This window comes from Mustelus asterias, chromosome 29 (assembly GCF_964213995.1).
Source record: "Mustelus asterias chromosome 29, sMusAst1.hap1.1, whole genome shotgun sequence".
NCBI lineage: Eukaryota > Metazoa > Chordata > Chondrichthyes > Carcharhiniformes > Triakidae > Mustelus > Mustelus asterias.
Genome location: NC_135829.1, coordinates 4,546,665 through 4,572,637, shown reverse-complemented (window position 1 = coordinate 4,572,637; position 25,973 = coordinate 4,546,665). Strand labels below are relative to the sequence as shown.

The 25,973-nt window shown below is 43.5% G+C and overlaps 1 protein-coding gene across 9 annotated transcripts in view; it reads right to left on the bottom strand.

Moving 5' to 3' along the window:
• ppip5k1a (diphosphoinositol pentakisphosphate kinase 1a) overlaps positions 1-25,973 on the bottom strand; it is a 156,795-nt gene that overhangs the window by 125,904 nt on the left and 4,918 nt on the right. For 8 of the 9 annotated variants that reach the window (XM_078199923.1, XM_078199929.1, XM_078199926.1 and 5 more), the window contains exons 2-3: positions 12,474-12,917; positions 782-977 (exon numbers count right to left, since the gene is read on the bottom strand). In XM_078199923.1, coding sequence (XP_078056049.1) covers positions 782-977; positions 12,474-12,617 — 340 coding nt within the window. In that variant the 5' untranslated portion in view covers positions 12,618-12,917. Of the gene's footprint in view, positions 1-781; positions 978-12,473; positions 12,918-25,526; positions 25,612-25,973 lie in introns of those variants that run through there. The other variant, XM_078199927.1, reaches the window with a different exon arrangement.

Sequence of the window (25,973 nt, the reverse complement as noted above, 5' to 3'; positions counted from 1 at the left end):
CAAAATAGAATTGCATAGATTCCCTTTCATTCCACAGAGGTAATAATGGTATATAAGCAGCTAATTTGTGCTGTGCCATTTTGACCCAACTGGTAGGACTTTCGATAGGCTTTGGATTCACTGGCTGTAAAGTCATCGAATCTGTACAGTGCAGAAAGAGGCCATTCGGCCCATCGAGTCTGCACCGACAATGATCAAACCCAGGCCCTATCCCCGTAACCCCACATATTTATCTTGCTAATCCCCCCCCGACACTAAACGGACAGTTTAGCATGGCCAATCCATTTATCCACATATCTTTGTACTGCGGATTGGCCGGAGCATCCAGAGGAAACCCATGCAGACACGGGGTGAATGTGCAAACTCCACACAGACAGTGGCCCAAGCCGGGAATCGAACCCAGGTCCCTAGCACTGTGAGACAGCGGCGCTAACCACTGTGCCGCCCTTAAATTTACTTTGTAAATTTCCTAATACGACAAATGGTGCTATAGAAACACAATTCATTGATGGGACATGGCTGGCTGGCCAGCATTTATTGCCCATCCCTAGTTGTCCGAGGGCAGTTGAGAGTCAACCACATTGCTGTGGCTCTGGAGTCACATGTAGGCCAGACCGGGTAAGGACAGCAGATTTCCTTCCCTAAAGGGACATTAGTGAACCAAATGGGATTTTCCGACAAACGACAATGGTTTCATGGTCATCAATAGATTCTTAATTCCAGATTTATTTTTACTGAATTCAAATTTCGCACACCAGTTACCATTCTTGCTATTTCTCACCTTTGGAATGGAAAGAGATCAGACAGTCACACACTGGCCAGTTCTCCACAGGCTCATTCAGAATGACATCTTCATTAAATATCACCACGCTGATGTACTCAAACTTACACAGGCGTTCTAGGATTTGAGTCATTGGTTTTGATTTAGATTTTTTCGCCATTGCGCAAATCCCCACCAGGATTTGGCGCTCGGGGGGCTAGATGAGAGAGAGAGAAAAGGGGAGAAACAAAAAACTAGGTTAAGACTTTTAAACTTTAACAAAATTCTTTAGAAATCCGCTGAATTGTTGTGACCAGATTATCGACTCATTTTCACAATTGTTGGGAGCTTGTTATGTGCAATCTGGCTGCTGCATTTCCTAAATTACAGGAGGTGACTCCGCATCAAAAGTACTTTATGGTTGTTGAGCGCTTTAAGATTGTGATTGTGGAAGGTGCTGCAGAAAGACAGTCTTTAATTCCCTTTTATATCACCCACTAATTTTCAACACATGCACACAAACATTTAGAATCCCAAACCCATTTTTTTCCCCAGTCCTGAATTATAGCAGCATGGCTCTAAGGATTTTCCAGTACCGTGTCCAAATGTGGTTTCCTCATACAAGAGCTTATATTGCATGTGCCACCAGAATATCCAACCATGTAAAATGATTATAGCCAATCCTAACCTTGCCCTCACTAGACAGACACAGACACACACTCACCTTTCAGCTAGTTAGATGGTGCTGAAGAAGTAGAAATGGTCGAAAGCTTCAGGTTTCTAGGTGTCCAGATCACCAACAACCTGTCCTGGTCCCCCCATGCCGACACTATAGTTAAGAAAACCCACCAACGCCTCTACTTTCTCAGAAGACTAAGGAAATTTGGCACGTCAACTGCAACTCTCACCCAACTTTTACAGGTGCACCATAGAAAGCATTCTTTCTGGTTGTATCACAGCTTGGTATGGCTCCTGCTCTGCCCAAGACCACAAGAAGCTATAAAAGGTCGTGAATGTAGTCCAATCCATCACGCAAACCAGCCTCCCATCCATTGACTCTGTCTACACTTCCCGTTCCCTCGGCAAAGCAGCCAGCATAATTAAGGATTCCATACACCCCGGACATTCTCTCTTCCACCTTCTTCCGTCGGGAAAAAGATTTTAAAAAGTCTGAAGTCATGTACCAACCGACTCAAGAACAGCTTCTTCCCTGCTGCCATCAGACTTTTGAATGGACTTACCTTGCATTAAGTTGATCTTTCTCTACACCCTCGCTCGGACTGTAACACTACATTCTGCACTCTCTCCTTTCCTTCTCTATGTACAGTCTGCTTTGTGTGCATAATGCACATGAAACAATACTTTTCATTGTATACTAATACATGTGACAATAATAAATCAAATCAAATCAAATCAAAAGCTGGCTGATTCCTTTTCTCGGTAACTTAGTCGCCAAACTGCAACTTCCAGAAGTACCAGGGTGGCATGGTGGCACAGTGGTTAGCACTGCTGCCTCACAGCGCCAGGGTCCCAGGTTCAATTCTGGCCTCGGGTCACTGTCTATGTGAAGTTTGCACATTCTCCCCGTGTCTGCGTGGGTTTCCTCCGGGTGCTCCGGTTACCACCCACAGTCCAAAGATGTGCCGGTTAGGTTGATTGGCCATGCTAAATTGACCCTAGTGTCAGGAGGGTTAGCAGGGTAAATGTGTGGGGTTGCTGGAATAGGGCCTGGGCAAGATTGCGGTCGATACAGACTCGATGGGCCAAATGGCCTCCTTCTGTACTGTAGGGATTCTATGAAATTCCATGGATTGAAAATCTGGGAAATTCCGGTCTGCATCTCTGTTAGACATCAACTTAACAAACTAAGACACTGGTGGAACCAGCTGTAAGAGAAATTATGCCTGGAGAAATCAATTCACAATTGGCAAAAAGAGTCAAACATTACCACTGAGATACGTTACATTTTTATTTGACAACTTTGGTCCACCTTGAACAATGCATTCTTATACTGCTTGTACATAGATGTACTCAGCATAAAAACAGGAGCTGTACGATGTTGTTCCTGACCATACACAATGGGCTTTTCACTTGTTTTTCCTTGGCTAAGTTAGTTAGCACCTTTCACAGGTTGCCCTAAAGCACTCAACAACCAGGAAGCACTGTTGTAATTTAGGAAACACAGCAGTCAAACTGCACACAGGAAACTCCAACTGCTTCCCTTGGAATCAGAAGGTCTTGGGTTGAAGTCCCATTCCGGGGTCTTCAGGTTAACATTGGACTATCAGAGGATCCCAAACTATAGATGAGACAGAGGCCCTGTTTCCTGCTCAACTGGACATAAGATCCTATAACAATATATAAAGAAATACTGATGTTCTGGTCAACACCATTGTTTAGCCTTACACTCATTTGCTGTGTTAAGCAGTTGTCACATCACAGAATTGTTAAGGCGCAGAAGGAGGCCATTTGGCCCATCTGGACCAGCTCTCCAGTCAAGCATCATGGCTTAGTGCCATTCCCGTCTTTTCCTTATTCCCCTACACATTGCGTCTATTTAAGTAATCGTCTAATGCCCTTTTGGATGTCTCAATTGAATCTGCCTCCACCGCACTTCCAGGCAATACATTCCACACCTGAATCACTTACTTATGTGAAAAAGTTTATCTACATAACAGTGGCTGACTTTTTTAAAAAATGGTTTGGTTGTAGAACAATTGGTTGGCACCCAAGTTGCTCTGTAAATGCAAATATATTCCTTACTCACACACTAAGAATTGAGAATCAGAACAATGGTGTATAATATTGGCGGGTGATAATTGAACATTATTCTCAAGTGTGAAAGAAAGACAACACTCCAAACCTCCAATTGTCACAAGCACTCGAACTGAATTACACCTTTACAGGAGAATGCTACTAACCAGCACCAACCCTTCATCAGAACTGGCGAAGGGTCATCCAGACTCGAACTGTTGGCTCTACTGTGTCTCCACAGGTGCTAAAGTTTATTTATTTATTTGTCACAAGTAAGGCTTACATTAACACCGCAATGAAGTTACTATGAAATTCCCCTAGTCGCCGGACTCCGGCGCCTGTTTAGGTCAATGCACCCTAACCAGCACGTCTTTCAGAATGTGGGAGGAAACCGGAGCACCCGGAGGAAACCTGCATAGACACGGGGAGGATGTGCAGACTCCACACAGTGACCCAAGCCGGGAATCGAGCCCGGGTCCCTGGCGGTGTGAAGCAGCAGTGCTAACCCACTGTGCCACTATCAGATCTGCTGAGATTTTCCAGCATTTTTCTGTTTTTGTTTCAGATTCCAGCATCCGCGGTATTTTGCCTTTATCATAGGATTAGCAATTCCTTGCTCAGAATTTGATGCACCTTGGGACACTAATAAATGAACTTTAAACTTTACCTACAGTGATGGCAGTAAGGAAAATACAGTGGTGAGTGGAGACATTAAATTGGGAGTGAGATTTGGAATTTTAAATATAGTATCACTGCTCAAAAACAGCAGCTAGAACCAGGAATGAGGTTGGAACAGAGTGCTGCCATTCAGTCTCTCAGCATGCAAAGTGTAAAGTGAAGCAATTGCTGATAAGAACACCATTCATTCCTCCAGTCCCTGATATTTAAGGAGCAACTCTCCCTTCTGATCTTATTGCCATCAATCATCAGGTCACAGTTTACCACGCAGGGCCTGCTTTACAGACTAATGATAGTTTTCAACGTTTAAAGGCTAAAAGTACTTAAAGCTGACATACATTTTATGTGGTCTGCACAGAATTCTGAAGGAGACATTGCTTTATTATCCCACACCAATGAGAACTGTTATTTTCAAAGCTATGATGTGGGCGTTGGACTGGGGTGGGCACAGTAAGAAGTCTCACAACACCAGGTTAAAGTCCAACAGGTTTATTTGGTAGCACAAGCCACAAGCTTTTGGAGCGCTGCTCCTGTTTGTGAGCACGACTCCCACTCAGCCGATGAAGGAGCAGCGCTCCGAAAGCTTGAGGCTTGTGCTACCAAATAAACCTGTTGGACTTTAACCTGGTGTTGTGAGACCTCTTACTGTATTTTCAAAGCTGCCATACCCATACATCTATCTATATAAGCACAAGTCCCACTGTGTTTGTGTGAAATCAATTGTCAGAGCTTCCTAAAGATCAATAGCACATGGCCATGTCTAACGGACAAGACTCTGCTGCTGACATTTACGACAAGAAGTGAAGATGAGAGTTCACAAGGTGGGAAAGCTACAGAAATGAGGGAGGGATGGGCAAAGAAGAAAACAAAAGGTGAAAATAACACAAAGGAGCAAAAAAATGGAGAAAAGCTTTTCATAAAAAATATGACTTTGGAAATAAACAAGTATCAAAAGTAAAATTTGAAATCAAAAATATAAAAGGTAGGTCAAAAAATGAAGAAATTGATTGGAACTGGATCCTGAACTTCCTAACCCACAGACCACAATCAGTAAGGATAGGCAACAACACCTCCTCCACGATCATCCTCAACACCGGTGCCCCACAAGGCTGTGTTCTCAGCCCCCTACTATACTCCTTATACACCTATGACTGTGCGGCCAAATTCCCCTCCAATTCAAGTTTGCTGACGACGCCACCGTAGTGGGTCGGATCTCAAACAATGACGAGGCAGAGTACAGGAATGAGATAGAGAATCTGGTGAACTGGTATGGTAACAATAATCTCTCCCTCAATATGAACAAAACGAAGGAGATTGTCATGGACTTCAGGAAGCGTAGAGGAGAACGTGCCCCTGTCTACATCAACGGGGACGAAGTAGAAAGGGTCGAGAGCTTCAAGTTTTTAGGTGTCCAGATCACCAACAATCTGCCCTGGTCCCCCCCATGCCGACACTAAAGTTAAGAAAGCCCACCAACGCCTCTACTTTCTCAGAAGACTAAGGAAATTTGGCACGTCAGCTACGACTTTCACCAAACTTTACAGATGCACCATAGAAAGCATTCTTTCTGGTTGTCTCACAGCTTGGTATGGCTCCTGCTCTGCCCAAGACCCCAAGAAACTACAAAAGGTCGTGAATGTAGCCCAATCCATCAGGCAAACCAGCCTCCCATCCATTGACTCTGTCTACACTTCCCGCTGCCTCGGCAAAGCAGCCAGCATAATTAAGGACCCCACGCACCCCGGACATTCTCTCTTCCACCTTCCTCCGTCGAGAAAAAGATACAAAAGTCTGAGAACACGTACCAACCGACTCAAGAACAGCTTCTTCCCTGCTGCCATCAGACCTTTGAGTGGACCTAGCTCGCATTAAGTTGATCTTTCTCTACACCCTAGCTATGACTGTAACACTACATTCTGTGCACTCTCATTTCCTTCTCTATGAACAGTATGCTCTGTCTGTATAGCGCGCAAGAAACAATACTTTTCACTGTATGTTAATACATGTGACAATAAATAATCAAATCAAAAAAGTCAATGAAGAGGCAAGAGGGAAGATTTCTCCCTGATTTTGGCAATATATTCAGTCCCAGTATAAAATAGGAAATGCCAGCTTTTATTCACACCAACTTTAAAATGAGTAATTACAGTTCCAAACAGCGATTAGGGGATTTGCACAGTAACTTCATTGCAGTGTTAATGTAAGCCTACTTGGGACACTAATAAATAAACTAAAGGCCAGTGTTGCTTCTTATGCTTTCTCTTGTGCACTAGGAAATTGTGCATTATATTTCTGACAATGCATATGGTTTTCCTCATTTATACGGGGTTGATTGAAATTGTCCATACAGAATTCACGATAGTTCAGGATTTATAAACCACTAAATTGAAGTAATTTTTTTTAGCATTAATGTCGGCATGTAAAACAGCAAAGTACAACAGTATATATAACAAGATAAAATAGTGAACAAAGTAGTGAGACAGACATGGAACAACAATGTAATAAACTCCCTGAAAATAGCATGGGCAATTTTTACTTCCATGAAGACATCACCTTTTTTTTATTGTTTACTCAATCCTTAAAGCTACAAAGCCAGGGCTCAGACTGGAGCAGGCAAACCCAAAACAATTCTTTGCTTGCTCCAAAAACCAAATTCAAATTCCAATTGAATCCAATTTGCAGCCTCCACAAGAGAGACAAACAAGATCCAAGCTGACAAGTTAAGGCTTTGCACCCCACCTTGGGCTCAATCTGACGCTTGCTCTTAGCCAAAAGGCCGAGAAGCGATAATCACTAGGAAAATGAGAGCAGGAGTTTCTGGAAGAGAAACCTTTTGGACAAGATAAAATCTTCTCCAACTTCACTCGCAGAATGTTTTTGATAACCTATGCGCAACCTCAGGAAATCCCAAAGCACTTCACACCCAATGAAGTGCAGATATCAGTAAAATAAAGAGTAAAGTTTATTTATTAGCCACAAGCAAGGCTTACATTAACACTGCAATGAAGTTACTGTGAAATTTCCCTAGTCGCCACATTCCGGCACCTGATTGGGTCAATGCACTCTAACCAGCATGTCTTTTAGACTGTGGGAGGAAACCGGAGCACCCGGAGGAAACCCACAGAGACATGGGGAGAACGTGCAGACTCCACACAGACAGAGACCCGAGCCGGGAATCGAACCCGGGTCCCAGGCACTGTGAGGCAGCAATAACCGCTGTGCCACCCTACCTCACCTGCTGCATCTTCAGATACATTGCAACCGAAGGATTAAAGTTGCCTAAACTGGAGTGACCCTAAGATAAAGGCAAAATACTGCGGATGCTGGAATCTGAAACAAAAACAGAAAATGCTGGAAAATCTCAGCAGGTCTGACAGCATCTGTGGAGAGAGAATAGAGCCAACGTTTTGAGTCTGGAGTGACCCAAATGTTATTCTAGCACTTTATTAAAATTCTTACCTCAAAGTTTATGCATCTATCGCAAAGAGCTGCCATGCGGTTCCTTGATCTCTTTGTCAAGCTAAACCTAGGCAGGAATGGTTCATAGTACATGTTCTCTTGATGCTATTTAGAAGTGGCTTTCAAAGCCAGCCAATTATTTAATTGAGGAAAAGAGAAATGATGTTGGTTCAGTCAATTTCAGCAGGTTATCAAGCATTATGGAGTTTGGGGTGGGGATGGGGGGGGATGGCAAACCTGTTCTGCATTTATCCCAACATATGCGCTAAAAAAAAGTACTTCAATTTAGTAGTTTATAAATCCTGAACTATCCAGGCCAGTTCTTGAATTCTTCATGGACAATTTCAATCAACCCCGTATGTGGGCAGCACAGTGGTTAGCACTGCTGACTCACAGCTCCAGGGACCTGGATTTGATTCCTGGCTTGGGCCATTGTCTGTGTGGAGTTTGCACGTTCTCCCAGTGTCTGCGTGGGTTTCCTCCGGGTGCTCCGGTTTCCTCCCACAGTCCAAAGATGTGCAGGTTAGGTTGATTGGCCATGCTAAATTGTCCCTTAGTGTCCTGTGATGCGAAGGTTAGAGGGATTAGCCAGGTAAATATGTGGGATTATGGGGATAGGATTTAGGTGGGATTGTTGTCGGTGCAGACTCGATGGACCATATGGCCCCTTTCTGCACTGTAGAGATTCTATGGTTTCTATGATTCATATAAATGAGTTAAACCATGTGCAGTCAGAAAAATAATGCATAATTTCCTACTGCACAAGAGAAAGCACCACCTTTAGTTTTTAGTTTATTTATTGTCACAAGTAGGCTTGCATTAACACTGCAATGAAGTTACTGTGAAAATCCCCTATTCACCACACTCTGGCGCCTGTTCGGGTACACTGAGGAGAATTTAGCATGGCCAATGCACCTAACCAGCACGTCTTTCAGACTGTGGGAGGAAACCGGAGCACCCGGAGGAAACCCATGCAGACACGGGGAGAATGTGCAGACTCCACAGAGACAGTGACCCAAGTGGGAATTGAACCCGGGTCCCTGGCGCTGTGAGGCAGCAGTGTTAACCACTGTGCCATCATGCTAACTTGACCCAATACTTGTAAATGTTTAGAGAACAGAAGATGTTGAATCCCTTAGGGTAAGAGTAATGATCAACTTTAACATGAATTAGGACCTAATTATAGCAAAGACCATGGCTTGACTCCATAACTTTACAAAGAATCAAGGTTAAAGCTGGGTGCAATTTAAAACGAAATGAATGCAGGGGAATGTTTAACAACACTTTACAAGCTGGTGGAGTGGGTAAAAGTGGTTAGCATGTGGCTCAGAATAACACCAACAATATGATGGCCAACCAATAAGGTCATGAAGGAGAGTTGCTCCTTAAATATCGCGGGCTGCAGGAATGAATGGTGTTCTTATCAGCAATAATCACACAAGAATTGACAACTCAGGATATTATGTAAACTGACAGCCAAGCAAATTATACACCTATGAACCGCATGTGACCAAATAGTTATTTACATTCTTAGCTAATGGTAGGCTTGGTTAATGCAAGACTTGCTCACCTGTTTTTACTTGCTCACTAATAAAATGTTTTTGCAATGGGCCAAAATCCCAAGGAGTTACTTGTGCTAGGGGCCACTCACTATTAGCCAACTAGCCACTGAGCCAGTTCCAGATGTAGGCTGAGTAGAACAGGCAGCAGTTTTACTCCATATTCCCTCTACTCTGCATTGATCTGTGTCATGCCTCTCAGTACTGCTTGGGATTGATACTAAATGCCCAAAATACAAACCGCATCAATGGCCAGACTGACATTCTTAATTAATCCTGCAATTTCTTGGCAAAAGTTATAGACTAAAATCAAAATAGATATAGCAGCAGCAGCCCCCACCAAAAGCAATGATCCCACAATTCTAATGTCAATCGTGACAAGCTTCACCAAGAACAACAGCACCATAGAATCCTACAGTGCAGAAGGAGGCCATTCGGCCCATCCGGTCTACACCGACAACAATCCCACACAGGCCCGATCCCCACATATTTATCCTGCTAATCCCTGTAACCAACACATCCTGGGAAACTAAGGGACAATATAGCATAGCCAATCAACCCTAACCCTCACATCCTTGGATTGTGAGAGAAAACCAGAGCACCCGGAGGAAACCCACGCAGACACGGGGAGAATGTGCAAACTCCACACAATCACCCAAGCTGGGAATCGAACCCGGGCCCCTGGCGCTGAGAAGCAGCAGTGCTCACCACTGTGCCACCATGCCACTCACATTGTTCTGCAAATAACAAAACTCAAGTTGTCAATTTTTTTAAATATTAAAGTATCAAACTTTGCAAAATTGAAACTGGCCCATTGAAGGAGGAAATATTGCTGGTGGGGTGAAGGAAAATGGTGGGGGAGTACTTCCCAATCAAAGTATTTCCCCAATGAAATAGCTAGAAGTAACCAGAGTGCAAATATCAGGAAAAACTTCATCAAAAACACCCAAAAGCAAAATAGTGCAGATGCTGGAAATCAAAAATAAAACAGAAACAACATTTTCTGCTTTTATATCAAAAACATCTACCCAACCCCCTACCAATCCCTCCACTGAAGAGACACACGTGTGGGTTGGAAAATGGGGTCTCCCTAAAGATAGGAATCTGGAATAGAGCAAACACTGGTATGTACACTACACAATATAGAACTGTATCAGAGATCAGGTTTGAACCCTAGTTGGGGCTGAACTGGCTGATCTCATCTAAGGAAAGGAAATGCTACACAGTCAGCCTTAGCATCCAGTGAGGCTAAATAGAACCATAGAATCCCAATGGAGAAAGAGGCCATCTGGCCCATTAAGTCTGCACTGACTCACTGAAAGAACATCCCACCCAGGCCCTCCCCTCCACCCTATCCCCGTAACCCCACGCATACAGAGAACTATATGCTAAGCTAGGAGCTAAGATTTGTAGTGCTGTTTATTTCTAGTACCCGTACTGGAACATATAGAGGTGTGGGCATCAAGGGCGGCACAGTGGCACAGTGGTTGGCACTGCTGCCTCACAGCTCCAGGGATCTGGATTCGATTCCCAGCTTGGGTCACTGTCTGTGTGGAGTCTGCACATTCTCCCCATGTCTGCAAGGGTTTCCTCCGGGTGCTCCGGTTTCCCCCCCACAGAGCGAAAGGTGTGCAGGTTAGTTTGATTGGCCATGCTGAATTGCCCCTTAGTGTCAGGGAATGTGTAGGTTAGAGGGATTAGTGGGGGTAAATTTGTGGGGATAGGGCCGGGGGTGGGATTGTTGTTGGTGCAGACTCGATGGGCCGAATGGCCTCCTTCTACACTGTAAGGATTCTATGATTCTAAGTAAGGCCAGAACAAGTCTCAACCACAATCCTGGCACATGAGTGAATACCTTGCTGACACCTGAGTGCAAAGATTGCGAGACACTGTTGTCAAATTCTACGCCTCGAGCACACACCTAGCAGGGTTCTACAGCAGCACAGCCTTGCGATTTCAGTCCTCTGCGCTTAAGGTTTGCTCATGTAAAGCGGCTGCTTAGGCAAGGTACCAGGCACCATCTGCCACCCACAAAAGCCTACCACAAATAAAGTCAGCTTGGGGATGCAGGAAGAATTAATAAAATGGAGGATAAGATAAATATATCGTTGAGAAGTTGTGAATTAAATGCAATTCAATATTCATACGAGTGAAATGGTAAATTTAATCCCAAATGTGTGTTTTACACACATGTGCAGTAAACTCACAGCAAATGGATACTGTTATATATCGATATGAGGAAAAGCAATGGTTGAAAAATGGAAAACGTAGATACAAGATATTGTTTCAGTCAGGGGTATGCATATCCATTTATTAAAATTATTAATAAATGAAACATAAACAGGCAAGTCCACTGACCCCATCAGCTAGTCTGGCAACCGCCATGATTTGCCTTCTAGTTTCCCCAAATAAATGGGATGAGAAGAACGCAGCCAAGGTTTCCCTTCCTCATTGCTACCAATAATCCCTTTGTGAAATGTGCAGATATGGAGAGAGGATAAATTATACTCAGCTCTGATAGCCTCCACAGTCAAACAGCCTGCCAACATTCATTATAAATCTTAGCCATGAAGAGCGGCCATCCAGGAGAGTGGACAGGGTAAACCGACAGTGAAATTGAACCATGGCACCGGACCTGAACAGGATTAGATCCAAGCGCGATGATTCACATGGTCAAATGGCCTGCCAACCATCCAAGCTCGCAGGTGAAGAACAGCCAGGTAGCAGAGGCATCTACACAAAACGTGCCCGAAAAAGGAATCAACGCCTTCAGGTGGGTAAAGGGGAGAGGAGAAAAAGCACTTGAAAAGACACATGCAATGGTGATAAAAGCACCACTCAGTTATTCAAAAATACACACACAAAACAAAATCGCTCCCTAAAGCAGCACACCTCACCTTTAAATAGCAGCACCTTCTGCAAGGGATTTGTTGAGCTAACTTCATTTCAACATCAAAAGTTCACTAAAGATTAAAGCAGATTTCCCTCCACAACATAAAAAAAGCTCAAAATAACACTGCAAAACTACGCTGCCTTTCTGCCGAGCGTGACCCCGTTAAATAAAAATCACACCAGCCATGTTGAGAAATATTACTTTGGGTGTAAAACTCTTTCACTGATTTTATTAAGGCTTTTCTAATTAGAGTCGAACCGTAGACCAGTTTGTGGCTTTTATTGCTGAGTAATTTGTTTTAATCCGAACACCAGCTGAAAAGAGGTAGAAAGTGAGCAAAGTTTTTAAAAAATGAGATACATTTCCTTACCGAGTCTGAATCATTTTCATCCTCGTAAAGGTCAAGGTTTTCTGCCTTCATGTTTGATTCCAGATCATCAATTTCATCCTCCTCGCATCCAACAAAGAATGTAGGAGCCAAGCGATCCCCCTCAAAAGAGGTGGGTGTTGTCATGACAACCTGGTTGACCTTTCATCACGGATATTAGTCATCGTTTAAAAAAAGAGAGCGAGAGACAAATAACTAAACTTCCCATAGTACTAATTCCAGCCTCGGTATCATCACTATTAACGATCTTGCTGAGTTTATGATTTGCCCTGAGGGCACAGTCCAGATCTCTGGAACATGTAGTAATTTCGGCACAACAACTTCAGGCTTGCACAGGTGGAGTCAAACTAGCAATTTCTCATGCCAAAGAAACATTTCTTCCTCCTCCCTCCTGCCGAACTCTTCTTCATTCCCGGGTTTAACTATCTGTAGGTGGAAAGAAAATTGAATTGAGAACTGACGTCTGTTTCTTTTAACAACAGTCATTGCTAAATCATATTCCAACCGTTTAAATCATCACCAGGTATTTTAATTTTGCCTCCCCGAGATCGGTTCCTTTAACAACAAGGATTTGAGGAACCTTCATTGAAGAACAGGTCAGCCAGTCCAAGTCTGACAATTCACAGTGGAAGATCTTCTTTCGGGTCATTACAGCTTCTCCCGTCTTGCATTTTCTGATCGACTAAAAACAAATTCAACAGATTTTTCAATTTTCTCCCCCTCTCTCTTTCTATTAGGGGATGTTGGGGTGACCCAAGAGCAGTAACTTCAGCACTGACCAGAGTTCAAAACACCAGACTTTGTCATACACAGCTCAGTATTACCCAAGTGCATTTATACACCAAGTCATTGGAAAGACTCCCCGTTATTTGGAACCAATCACTGGAAGGTGTAAGACTTTTAAAGGACATTCTAGCCTCCACTTTCCCCCACCCAGCCCCATCATCGCCAATATAGATGCGATCTGGATCAAGAGGAGAAGTTATGGACTCTCACCATTGCCCTAACACAGGGAGTTGAAGTTCCATTAGCGAGATTGTCACAAGCTGTGAATAAAATTTCACAAGAATATTACATTTTTGTGATGTCCCCTTGAATTGTAATATCTCAACACGAACCTCACACGTGCAGTTTCCATCATGTGTCACTTGACAGTAACAGGATCCTCTATTCCCACATCAGTCAGCTTATTACCTCCCTGCCTGAGACAGCCAGTGAAGTGTCATTCAGTGCTAAATTAAGAGTGACTTTATGCGATGAGTCTGTACCCATCAGAAACTTAACCAAACCCACTTCCCCCCCGCCCCCCGGAACAGGCTTTCATCACATTAGCTTGAAGGGACATGGAAGCCAGAACTCCAGCTGGACAGCAAATGTTGACTAGTTGAACCACTCTGTACCCAGTCTCCTCAAAACACCAAATTAGCAGAACTGTTGAAAGGAGAATGGTCCGGCTGCGAGTTCAAGATCCACTCTGGGGGTTTGAGCACGTACGAATTGGAGCAGAAGCATGCCATTCAGCCCCTCAAACGTGCCACACCATTTAAAAAGATCATGGCTGACACAAGAAACTACGAAGGGTTGTGAACGTAAACCCAGTCCATCTCACAAACCAACCTCCCATCCATTGACTCTGTCTACACTTCCCGCTGACTCGGTAAAGCAGCCAGCATAATTAAGGACCCCACACACCCCGGACATTCTCTCTTCCACCTTCTTCCATCAGGAAAAAGATGCAAAAGTCTGAGGTCACGTACCAACCGACTCACGAACGGCTTCTTCCCTGCTGCCGTCAGACTTTTGAATGGACCTACCTTGCATTAAGTTGATCTTTCTCTACACCCTAGCTATGACTGTAACACTACATTCTGCACTCTCTCCTTTCCTTCTCTATGAACGGTATGCTTTGTCTGTATAGCGCGCAAGAAACAATACTTTCCACTTTATACTAATACATGTGACAATAAATCAAAAAAAATCCTGATAATCTTTGATTCCCTTACCCAACAAAAATCTACCTCGCCCTAAATCTTCAATTAACCCGACTCCACCGCCTTCTGAGGTAGAGTGTTCCAAAGTCACACAATCCTCCGAAACAAAAGAATCTCCTCATCTCTGTCCTAAAAGATGTGGAGTTGCCGACGTTGGACTGGGGTGGGCACAGTAAGAAGTCTCACAACATCAGGTTAAAGTCCAACAGATTTATTCGGTAGTACGAGCTTTCGGAGCGCTGCTCCATCACCTGATGAAGGGGCAACGCTCCAAAAGCTCGTGCTACCAAATCAACCTGTTGGACTTTAACCTGATGTTGTGAGACTACTTACTGTCCTAAAAGAGTGAGCCCTAATTTTAAAACAGGGTTCCCTAGCTCTGGGCTCACCCAGAAGAGAAAACATCCTTTCCACATCCGTCTTGTCAACACCGTTCAGGATCTTGTATACTTGCAAGTCACCCTTCACTCTTCTAAACTCCAGTGGAAACAAGCCCAACCTTTCCTCATAAGACAAGCCACTCATCCCAGGTATCAATCCAGTAGACCTCTTAACCACTTCCAATGCATTTACACCCTTCCTTAAATAAGACCACCAGAATTGCACACAGTACGGTCTCACCAATGCCCTTATAACTGAAGCATAACATCCTTACTTTTATAAAAGCAAAGTACTGCAGATTCTAGAAATCTGAAACTAAAACAGAAAATGCTAGAAAAACTGAACTGGTCTACCAGCATCTGCGGCAAGAGAAAGAGATGCCTCAAGTCCGTATGACTCGTCTTCAGAACCTTTACTTTTATGCTCAATCCCTCTCATAATAAAGGACAGCATTCCAATAGCGTTCTTAATAACTTGCTGTAATTGTATATTAGCTTTTGGGGCCTCATGCACTAGAACACCAAGATCCCTCTGCACCTCAGCATTCTGCCGTCATTCTCCACTTAAGCAACACTGTGTTTTTTCATTCCTGCTGCCAAAGTGAGCAACTCCACATTTTCCCACATTATACTCTGTCAAAATGTTTGCCCACTCACTCAACCTATCTATATCCATCTGCAACCTCCTTATGTTCTCTTCACAACATACATTCCCACCAATCTTTGCCATCTCAAATTTAGCAACCATGCCTCCATTCTTCTCATCTACGTCATTGATGTAAATTGTAGAAAGTTGAGGCTCCAGCACAGACCCCTGCGCAACTCCACTTGTCACATCTTGCCAATCAGAAAAAGTTAAATTTATGCATACTCTGTTTTCTGCAAGCAAGCGAATCTGTTACCCCCTACTTTCCCCACAATAACCTTTGATATGGTACCTAACTAAATGTCTTTTCAAAATCCAAGTACAGCAAGTCTACAGGCTTCCCTTTACTCACAGTGCATATTACAAAGAACAACAAAGAACAAAGAAATTTACAGCACAGGAACAGGCCCTTCGGCCCTCCAAACTTGCACCGACCATGCTGCCCGACTGAACTAAAGCCCCCTACCCTTCCGGGGACCATATCCCTCTATTCCCATCCTATTCATGTATTTATCAAGACGCCCCTTAAAAGCCACCATCATATCTGCTTCCACGACCTCCCCCGACAGCAGGTTCCAGGCACCCACCACCCACTGTGTAAAAAAACTTGCCTTATACATCTCCTTTAAACCTTGCCCCTCGCACCTTAAACCTATGCCCCCTAGTAATTGACTCTTCCATCCTGGGAAAAAGCTTCTGACTATCCAAGGACTATTACTCCTTGAGTTTCTCTAAGTGACTAGTTATAAGCCTCTTAAATGGTCGATCCTAACAGCTTACCCATGACAGAAGTCAGGCTAACTGGCTTATAGTTTCTTGTTTCCTGCCTCCCTGCTTTCTTGAATAGAGTGGTTTTATATATATATTTGCCAGTTTCCAGTCCAAAGGAACATTTTCAGAATATAGTGAATTTTGGAAAATTAACACCAATGCACCCACTACTCCATCAGCCATCTCTTTTAAGACCCTAGGGTGAAGTCCATCATAATGTACCATTAACTCCCCACTGTCATACTTTTAGAGGATCATAGAAACTCCACAGTGCAGGAGCCACCATTCGGCCCGTCAAGTCTGCACCGACAACAAGCCCACCCCAGGCCCTGTCCCCACAACCCCACACATTTACCCCGCTAATCCCTCTAACCGAAACATCCCGGGACACTAAGGGGCAATTTAGCATGGCCAATCCACCTAACCCGCACAACTTTGGACTGTGGGAGGAAACCAGAGCACCCAGAAGAAACCCACGCAGACACAGAGAGAACGTGCAAACTCCACACAGATAGTGACCCAAGCCGGGAATCGAACCCAAGTCCCTGGAGCTGTGAGGCAGCCGTGCTAACCCCTGTGCCACCCCGCAACACTCACCCTTTTCCTTTTTAAATATCTGCAGAAACTCTTACTATCCATTTTTACATTTCTAGCCAGCTTCCTCTCATTTCTTTATTCTCTGGAGTGCTGCACTATCTGTGGCACTGCTTTTCAGATGACATGTTAAACTTAGGCCCGGCAATTCCCCCTTAGACATAAAAGATCCCATGGAGCTATTTGAAGAAGAGTAGGAGAGTTCTCCCTAGAATCCCAGCCAACATCACTAACAAAAATACCATGTTATCTGGTCATTTCAATATCACATTGCTGTATGTGGGAACCTGCTATGTACAAATTAGTTGCTACATTTCCACACTACAACGCTTCAAAAGTACTTCATTAGCTGTGAAGTACTTTGGGCTGTAAAAGGCACTACATAAAAGCAGGAGCTCTCTGGGCACGTTTGTAAAGCATTAACCCATGTGAAATCCAATAAAAGAGCGCTTTTAAAAAGGCATTTAGGCACAGAGCACAAGACTGCAAAGCCAAGATGATTCTTCAATGACTAAAAACACACAGCACCCACTGAAAAGATAAAATGCCAGCACAACAGCGTGGCTAATAAAACTTGGTGCTATCAGAGTTTCTGCTCTGTGGATTTATGCAGACAAACAACAGGTGCCGACTAGTAAAACATTTGTGGCTCTTAAGACTATGGTCGGGTGCATCAGCAGTCGCGAGTCATGCTAATTACAAACCTAAGCAATAAGCCACCAGAATCCCAGAGTTAGCAACATTCCTTCCTAGCCTTTCTGGATGAATCAGCATTTAAGACCAGAGTACGTGAGTATAATAATCAAGCATATTATGCCATTACATTTGGGCTTGCATAATCTCAAATGCTCATAATTGTACCCTCCGAGTCTTTCACATATCACCTAATAAAGACAGGATGGTGCTGCCCCCTTTCATTTAAAGGCTCCAGCTTGTCCCAGCAATATGTAATCTACAGAACGATCCATTTGTTTTTCTCTCTCTCCTGCCTTACTGCAGCGTGTGTTGCTGATGGACACAATACAGAAGTTGCTGTATTTACATGTAAACTTAAATACTCCCTCCCTCCATCACTGACACACAGTGGCAGCAGTGTGTATCTACAGTACAGCGACTTGCCCCGGTTTCTTTAACAACACCTTTGAAACCTGTGACACCTACCATCCACAAAGACACAGGTAGAAGGTGCACAGGAACACCACCGCCCGCAAGTTCTCCTCCAAGTCACACACCACCCTGACTTGGAACTGCATCAATGTTCCTACAATGTCTCTGGGTCAAAATCCTGGAACTCCCTTCCTCACAGCACTGTGGATGTATTGACACCACATGGACTGCAGTGGTCCAAGAAGATGATTCACCATCATCCTCTCAAGGCAATATGGGAGGGCCTAGTCAGCAACGTCCTAAATATAGATTTTGCTCTACCCACTATCCCAGTTGTAAGGGAAACACTGTACAGCTAAGCAATGCAGTAATCCGTCCAATGTGCAGACAGGTACCAGACATTCAGGCTACACTTTTATCTTATTACAAATATTAAATAACCTTCCTAACCTAAAACTACCAGCACAATAATAGGGAGTGCATTTACACACAGAGCCATTAGAAGAGTTCAATCAATTTTCTCCTCTTCCCATTCTGGTATTCTACTAGAAACAAGGCAATCAAATACTGCCTCATCATCATAATGGACATAAGCCTGTATAGGTAGACTGAATCAATGCGACAGTGAAAGTGGACTTTTTAGACTTTGCCCTCAAGAGTTAATGAGCTAAAATGAAAGAATTTGTAAAACAGCTCTCAAATCTGCCTTGTTTAATAGTGCAGAAAGTTGACCAACATCAGGACAAGGAAGACTAAAGAGATGCAGGTGCTGAGATGGGCAAAACCACGAACCAGCACATCCGCGGGTCAGTGTTGTGGAAGCATTGAAGAAAGTAACAGAATCGATTGAAACGGTCTGGTCATCTATTGCGAGGAGACAGAGGAGAGGGAATGTGATGAGACGCGTGATGAAGATGGGGCTGCTGGGAAGGAGGGGAAGAGGAAAACCAAACACCAGATGGAAAGATGTGGTAGTAAGAGACTTAAACGCAGTGGGATTGGGGGGGGGGGGGGGGGGGGGGGGTAAGGTGACTGACAACAGTAAAGGGAGAAGGGTGATCAACCAGTATTGTGGTGACCCCACGTAAAATGGGAGAAGCCGAAAGAAGATGACACTATGTTTAATAAGTGTAAGGATATGCAAGACATTCCATTGGCAAAATCTCAAAGTCATGCTGTTACACTGATTAATTAAGAGCAAATATGCTTTTACTCTAGATTGAAAATATCTTTGTTTAGTCAATAAACGTCAATGCCATCACGAGAAATATCGAGCTGGCAGTGATCCCGAGGCAGACAACCAGAGGGGGAGATAAAACTAAACAAAGGGCGTTGAATATTCCCTTGTGTCTTTTCCAACATCTCCAAACTGTGCATCGCCTCAACTCCTTCAGTCTCAACTTTCTCTTATCTTTAAAACCCAAGCTTCCTGTCACCAAAGTCTAGATTGACTTCATCTTCCTTACTGCTTTTATTCCAAATGATTGGACTTTGCCCTACGCACAGGTGCCCACTCATACGAACAACTCAACCAGTCAGTCCTGACTGTCATTACCGAGAATATATCACAAGAAGCCAACACTTAGTTGCGCCAGAATAAAAAAAACATTAAATCAAAACAAAAGGGGCTCTGCTGTGAAACTCACGGCATGGACTAACTATGATGCATGACCTGTCTCAATGCTGCAATCACTATGCATCATGAAACACCTTCTTTAGACCAAAAAGATTCACAATATAATGTGTTTAGAACATCTCTATTATCACTGCTTTTATTGAGTTAAGGGAGCAGACTGAATTGCCGATTTCACTACACCATCTGGCATCAGTTCACAATTACGTCACCCAAGACTCTGCTGCCCATGTGTTAACTTACAGCGAGTCCCAGTCGCCTATCACCCCTTTATTTATTGACCTTCATTGGCAGCCGGTCAAACAATTTTTAAAATTCTCATCCTTGTTTCCCATGGCCTTACCCTACCTATCGCTGCACGGTGGTACAGTGGTTAGCACTGCAGCCTCACAGCGCCAGGGACCCGGGTTCAATACCAGCCTCAAGGTGACTGTCCATTTGGAGTTTGCACGTTCTCCCCATGTCTGCATGGGTTCCCTCCGGATGCTCCAGTTTCCTACCACACTCCAAAGATGTGTGGATTAGGTTGTTGACCGTGCTGAATTGCCCCTTAGCGTCAGGGAGATTAGCAGGGTAAATATGGGGGTGGCTTACGGGGATAGGACCTGGGTTAAATTGTTGTTGGTGCAGGCTTGATGGGCAAATGGCCTCCTTCTCCACTATGGGGATTCTATGAATCTACCCCAGACTCATAAAGCATATGGTATCCAAGTTTTATTAATAGGGACACTGAATACAAGAGTAAGAAGCTCATGTTGAAGGTCATCTCTACTCCCTAGCTATGACTGTAACACTACATTCTGCACTCTCTCCTTTCCTTCTCCATGAACAGTATGTTTTGTTTGGATAGCGCACAAGAAACAATACTTTTCACTGTATGTTAATACATGTGACAATAATAAATCAAATCAAAATCAACTTGTATAAAATACTAGTTAGGTCTCATCTGAAGACTGTGCCCAGTTCTGGGCACCATACTTGAGGAAGGATGTGAAAGCATTGGAAAGAGTACATAGGAGATTCACAAGAATAATTCCAGGGACATAAAGTGTAGCTATGAGGATAGATTGGAGAGTTGGATCTGTTTTTCTTGGAGAAAAGAAGGCTGAGAGAAGCCTTGAAAGAGATATTCAAGATCCTGAGGGGTATGGACAGGATAAATAGTGAGAAACTGTTCCTTCTCAGGGGTACATCAAGAACTACAGGCTCTGATTCAAAATAATGGACAGAAGGAGCAGAAATGATGAGGGGATTTTTTTTTCACCCAGAGGGTGGTTGGACTCTGGAATGAACTACCTAAAAGAATGGTGGAGGCAGGTTTGATCGAGATATACGAAAGGGAATTGGGTTGCTATCTGAACAGAAAGAATGTACAAGGTTACGGGGATAAGATTGGGAAGTGGGAGGGAAAATGCCCTTTCAGCGATCCAGTGCAGACTTGATGGGCTGAATGGCCACCTTTTGCGCTGTAGGGATTCTGTAACCCCTTAGAGATAACTTTGCCCCTCTAATTCTGGCCTTTGTGTACTTCTAATCGTCCCTTTTCCACTGGTGATGGCCTTGCCATAGGCTGCCTATACTCTGGAATTCCCTCCCTAAACCTCTCTACCTAGTCCTCCTCCTAAAGACACTTGTTAAAAATCTATCTCTTTGACCAAAACTTTGGTCATCCGACTTACTATCTCTTGAATATTGCTGAAAAGAGAGACATGGTGCTGAAGCTTTTTGTCTTGCATGCATTAGGACAAATGCAAGAATACCCAATTTCAAACAATCACAACAATTTATACTACCAGAGAAAAGGGTGCTAATTGGTTAGCAGGTGAATTCTGATTGGCCGAGGGATTGCCATGTCAAAAACAATGGGGAACTATAGGCGCCTCAAGCTCCCGGGTAATCCAAAAAAGCTACAAGGCTTGAATATATTCCTTTTGTTTGGAGAGAACAGGTCCCCTCATATATACTTCAAACAGTAGAACCCTTGTCACCTCTTCTTGGTTAAAGAGGAGAAATAAATAAGCTGGATGACTAGTGAGATCTGTTAGGAATTGTTAATGTGGGCATCTTATGATGCCAGCATCAAGCTCAGCGTTTAAAAGTTTAAAGTTTATTTATCAGTTTCACAAGTAAGGCTTACATTTTCACAGTAACTTCATTGCAGTGTTAATCCCCTTGTCGCCACACTCCAGCACCTGTTCGGGTATACAGAGGGAGAATTTAGCATGGCCAATCAAACTAACCAACACGTCTTTCAGGCTGTGGGAGGAAACCCACGCAGACACGGGGAGAACATGCAAACTCTGCACAGACAGTGACCCAAGCCGGGAATCGAACCCGGCTCCCTGGCACTGTGAGGCAGCAGTGCTAACCACTGTGCCGCCCTATTTGGCTGTGATGGAAACGGGCTCAATTAACTGTCAAAATTGTTTTGTACATTTTAACTCTCTTAACATTTTCCCCCATGACATGGAACTTGTGCCCCGACAGGTTCAAGTTTATGGTGTAGCTCAATCTTGTCTCCTGAGTAGTAATGCCCGATAGAGAAGTTCTCACCCAAAACTTCTACTTGCCTTTACACCACTTCTTGAATAACAACTCAGTTGAACATTTATGTAAATATTAAAGTTTATTTATTAGTGCCATAAGTAGGCTTACATTACACTGCAATGAAGTTACCGTGAAAATCCCCTAGTCGCCACACTCGGGCACCTGTTCGGGTACACTGAGGGAGAATTCAGCATGGCCAATGCACCCTAACCAGCACGTCTTTTGGACTTTCTTCTTTGTCAGTTAGGAAAAGCAATGCGTTCTTGTGATGGAAGACTACCCAGAAACAGAAATTTGAAAATACCACAAGATTCTGTGACACATCAATTGCAAAAGCAGAATTTAGTGCCAGTACCAGCACCACAACAGATCATACGGAGATAATACACACACTTCTGCTTTTTAGGCAGCCCCTCAGACTCAGTTCAATGGGTTTCCAGATGGTCACCAAGCGATTCGCAATGAGGAACTATACGGGGCAGCAAAGACAGACATACACGCACAGTTGCGCACACATACAGACAAACACACACACATGCACACACACACACACACAAAGAGGAAGAAAAACAAAGTTCTACAAAGTTAAAATATTAATATATTGAAAATAAATTTTCTGCTTTAGACGAAATGAACAAGAAGCAATGAAAATCTAAAATAAAAACTGGAATGGCCTCTTTCTGTGCCGTAGGGCTTCTATGATTCCTATGATATGTTGGTATACAGCATTTAGAAAAAGGAAGTATCTGTTAAAGCTTTGAATAAAAAAAAACCCTTTGGCAGTTCGTGTGGTCAATCTCAGATAGCAGCTGTGATCATTATCAAAATGAAGGATCTTACTTTAGTTTGTTCGGTCTTATCAAAGACTCCACTATACCCCATTCATTTTTGTGTGTGAGTTTCTAATTCTGATGAAGGTTATGTACCAATTAGGAGCAGGAGTAGGCCATTCAGCCCCTTTAGCCTACTCTGCCACTCAATAAGATCATGGCTGATCTGATTGTAACTTAACCCACATTCCTGCCTGTGCTTGATAACTTTCACCCCCTTGTTAATCAAGAATCTTTGTAGCGCTGCCTAAAAAAATTCAAAGATTCTGCTCCCACTGCCTTTTGAGGTAGAGAGTTCTAGCCACTCACTACCCTCTCTCCTCATCTCTGTCCGAAGACTTGATGGTTTGAGTTATAAGGAGAGGCTGGATAGACTGGGACTTTTTTCTCTGGACCGTAGAAGGCTGAGGGGTAATCTTATAGAGGGTAAACTTGCTTTGTGATTCTCGATATCATTAAGAGTGTCAGATTGTTGTACCTGGTTATTTTACTCTACATTTATTGCAGTAAGATAATTCATATCTTAGTTAACAAGACATGTTGTCAGAGTCGCATGGTGATTTGAATGTCACTGCTAGAGGACGCTTGATTACAGTGGTCGATGTACACTGAAAAGCCCTCTCAAGAGGGGAACAACTTCTCAGCAATAATGAGGGGCATAGATCAGCTAGATAGTCAATATCTTTTCCCAAAGGTAGGGGAGTCTAAAACTAGAGGGCATAAGTTTAAGTTGAGAGGGGAGGGATACAAAAGGGTCCAGAGGGGCATTTCCTTCACACAGAGGGTGGTGAGTGTCTGGAATAAGCTGCCAGAGGTAGTAGTAGAGGCAGGTACAATTTTGTCTTTTAAAAAGCATTTAGACATTACATGGGTAAGTCGGGTATAGGGGGATATGGGCCACATGCGGGCAATTGGGACTAGCTTAGGAGTTTTTTAAAAAAAGGGCAGCATGGACAAGTTGTGCTGAAGGGCCTGTTTCCATGCTGTAAACTTCTGACTTTAAATGAGCAACCCCTTACTTTTAAACAGTGACCCCTAGTTCTAGAATCTCTGACAAGAGGAAGCATCCTCTCCACATCCAACCTTGTCAATACTCCCTCATGATCTTATATGTTTCGATCAAGTCATAGAACAGTACAGCACAGAACAGGCCCTTCGGCCCACGATGTTGTGCCGAGCTTTATCTGAAACCAAGATCAAGCTATTCCACTCCCTATCATCCTGGTGTGCTCCATGTGCCTATCCAATAACCGCTTAAATGTTCCTAAAGTGTCTGACTCCACTGTCACTGCAGGCAGTCCATTCCACACCCCAACCACTCTCTGCGTAAAGAACCTACCTCTGATATCCTTCCTATATCTCCCACCATGAACCCTATAGTTATGCCCCCTTGTAATAGCTACATCCACCCGAGGAAATAGTCTTTGAACGTTCACTCTATCTATCCCCTTCATCATTTTATAAACCTCTATTAAGTCTCCCCTCAGCCTCCTCCGCTCCAGAGAGAACAGCCCTAGCTCCCTCAACCTTTCCTCATAAGACCTACCCTCCAAACCAGGCAGCATCCTGGTAAATCTCCTCTGCACTCTTTCCAGCGCTTCCACATCCTTCTTATAGTGAGGTGACCAGAACTGCACACAAGTCATCTCTTACTCTTCTAAACTCCAGTATTTGTAAACCATCTCTAACACATTTACATCTTTCCTTAAATAAGGAGACCAATACCGTACACAATACTCCAGAAGTGATCTCACCAATGCCCTGTACAACTGAAGCATAACCTCCCTACTTTTGCAATCAATTCCCCTCACAATAAACAATAGTGTTCTATCAGCTTTCCCAATTACTTGTTGTACCTTTTATGATTCATGCACTAGCACACCCAGATCTCTCTGCACTTCAGAGCTCTGCTGTCTCTCGCCATTTAGATAACAAGCTTCTATTTTTATCTTTCCACCTATCTTTTATGTCATCAGCAAATGCAGTAACCATCCCTTCAATCTCTGCATCCAATTTGTATAACGTGATTCCAAAAAGTTAACCTGTCTTCCTTTGCAAACATTTGTTGTACCTAATTATTTTACTCTACATTTATTGCAGTAAGATAATTCATATCTTAGTTAACAAGACATGTTGTCAGAGTCGCATGGTGATTTGAATGTCACTGCGAGAGGACGCTTGATTACAGTGGTCGATGTACACTGAAAAGCCCTCTCAAGACACAGAGGGGAACAATTTCTCAGCAATTACTTATTTTTGTTTCCTCTTGATTAAACTACCACGGTACAATGAGCTGCTGAAGGGGTTGCCAACAGTTTTCTCATCAAACCAAGTGGGACCTACAAATGCAATAGCGGTCAGTTGCTTGCTCTCTTGCCAATAGCTCAGCAGAAAAATGCACCAGTTAGTGATTACAGAACTGGAATCTGACACTCTTAATGATATCTAGAATCACAAAGCAAGTTTCACCTGGCTTTATTCAATTTCTAGGAACATTTAGCAATTAGTTAACAAAGATTTAGTTCCAGGTACTCACAGAGATCCGTGCTGGGTCAGTTATTCCCAAGACACGTGTAACGCAACACCATAAGCTGCAGATGACTACCCAGCTGAAATATGACAGCTGCTTAACTTAATACTATAATAGGGCTCTATAAAACTGTCACTCTTTACAGTCCGTACATTGCTGGATTGTCCAAGACCAACACCTCTTTGTTGGTGTTTTCAGCCGGAATCCAAATGCACCATCTGTAATCATTCTAGAAAGAGGTAGCAATAACACTGAAGTCTTGCTTAGCTTTTAAGAACAAGACTCCTTTGCGCTTGCTTGTAATTGTCACTCTAAACGGTATGGGGAAAAAGTCCGCTGGTTCATTTAGCCCACCCCATGCAGTCATGACGACTTGGGCATCAAGTGTCAGCTCTGGCTCAATTAGTAGCACTCTGGCTGCTGAGTCAGGGACCAAGTGAGCTCAAGTCCCAC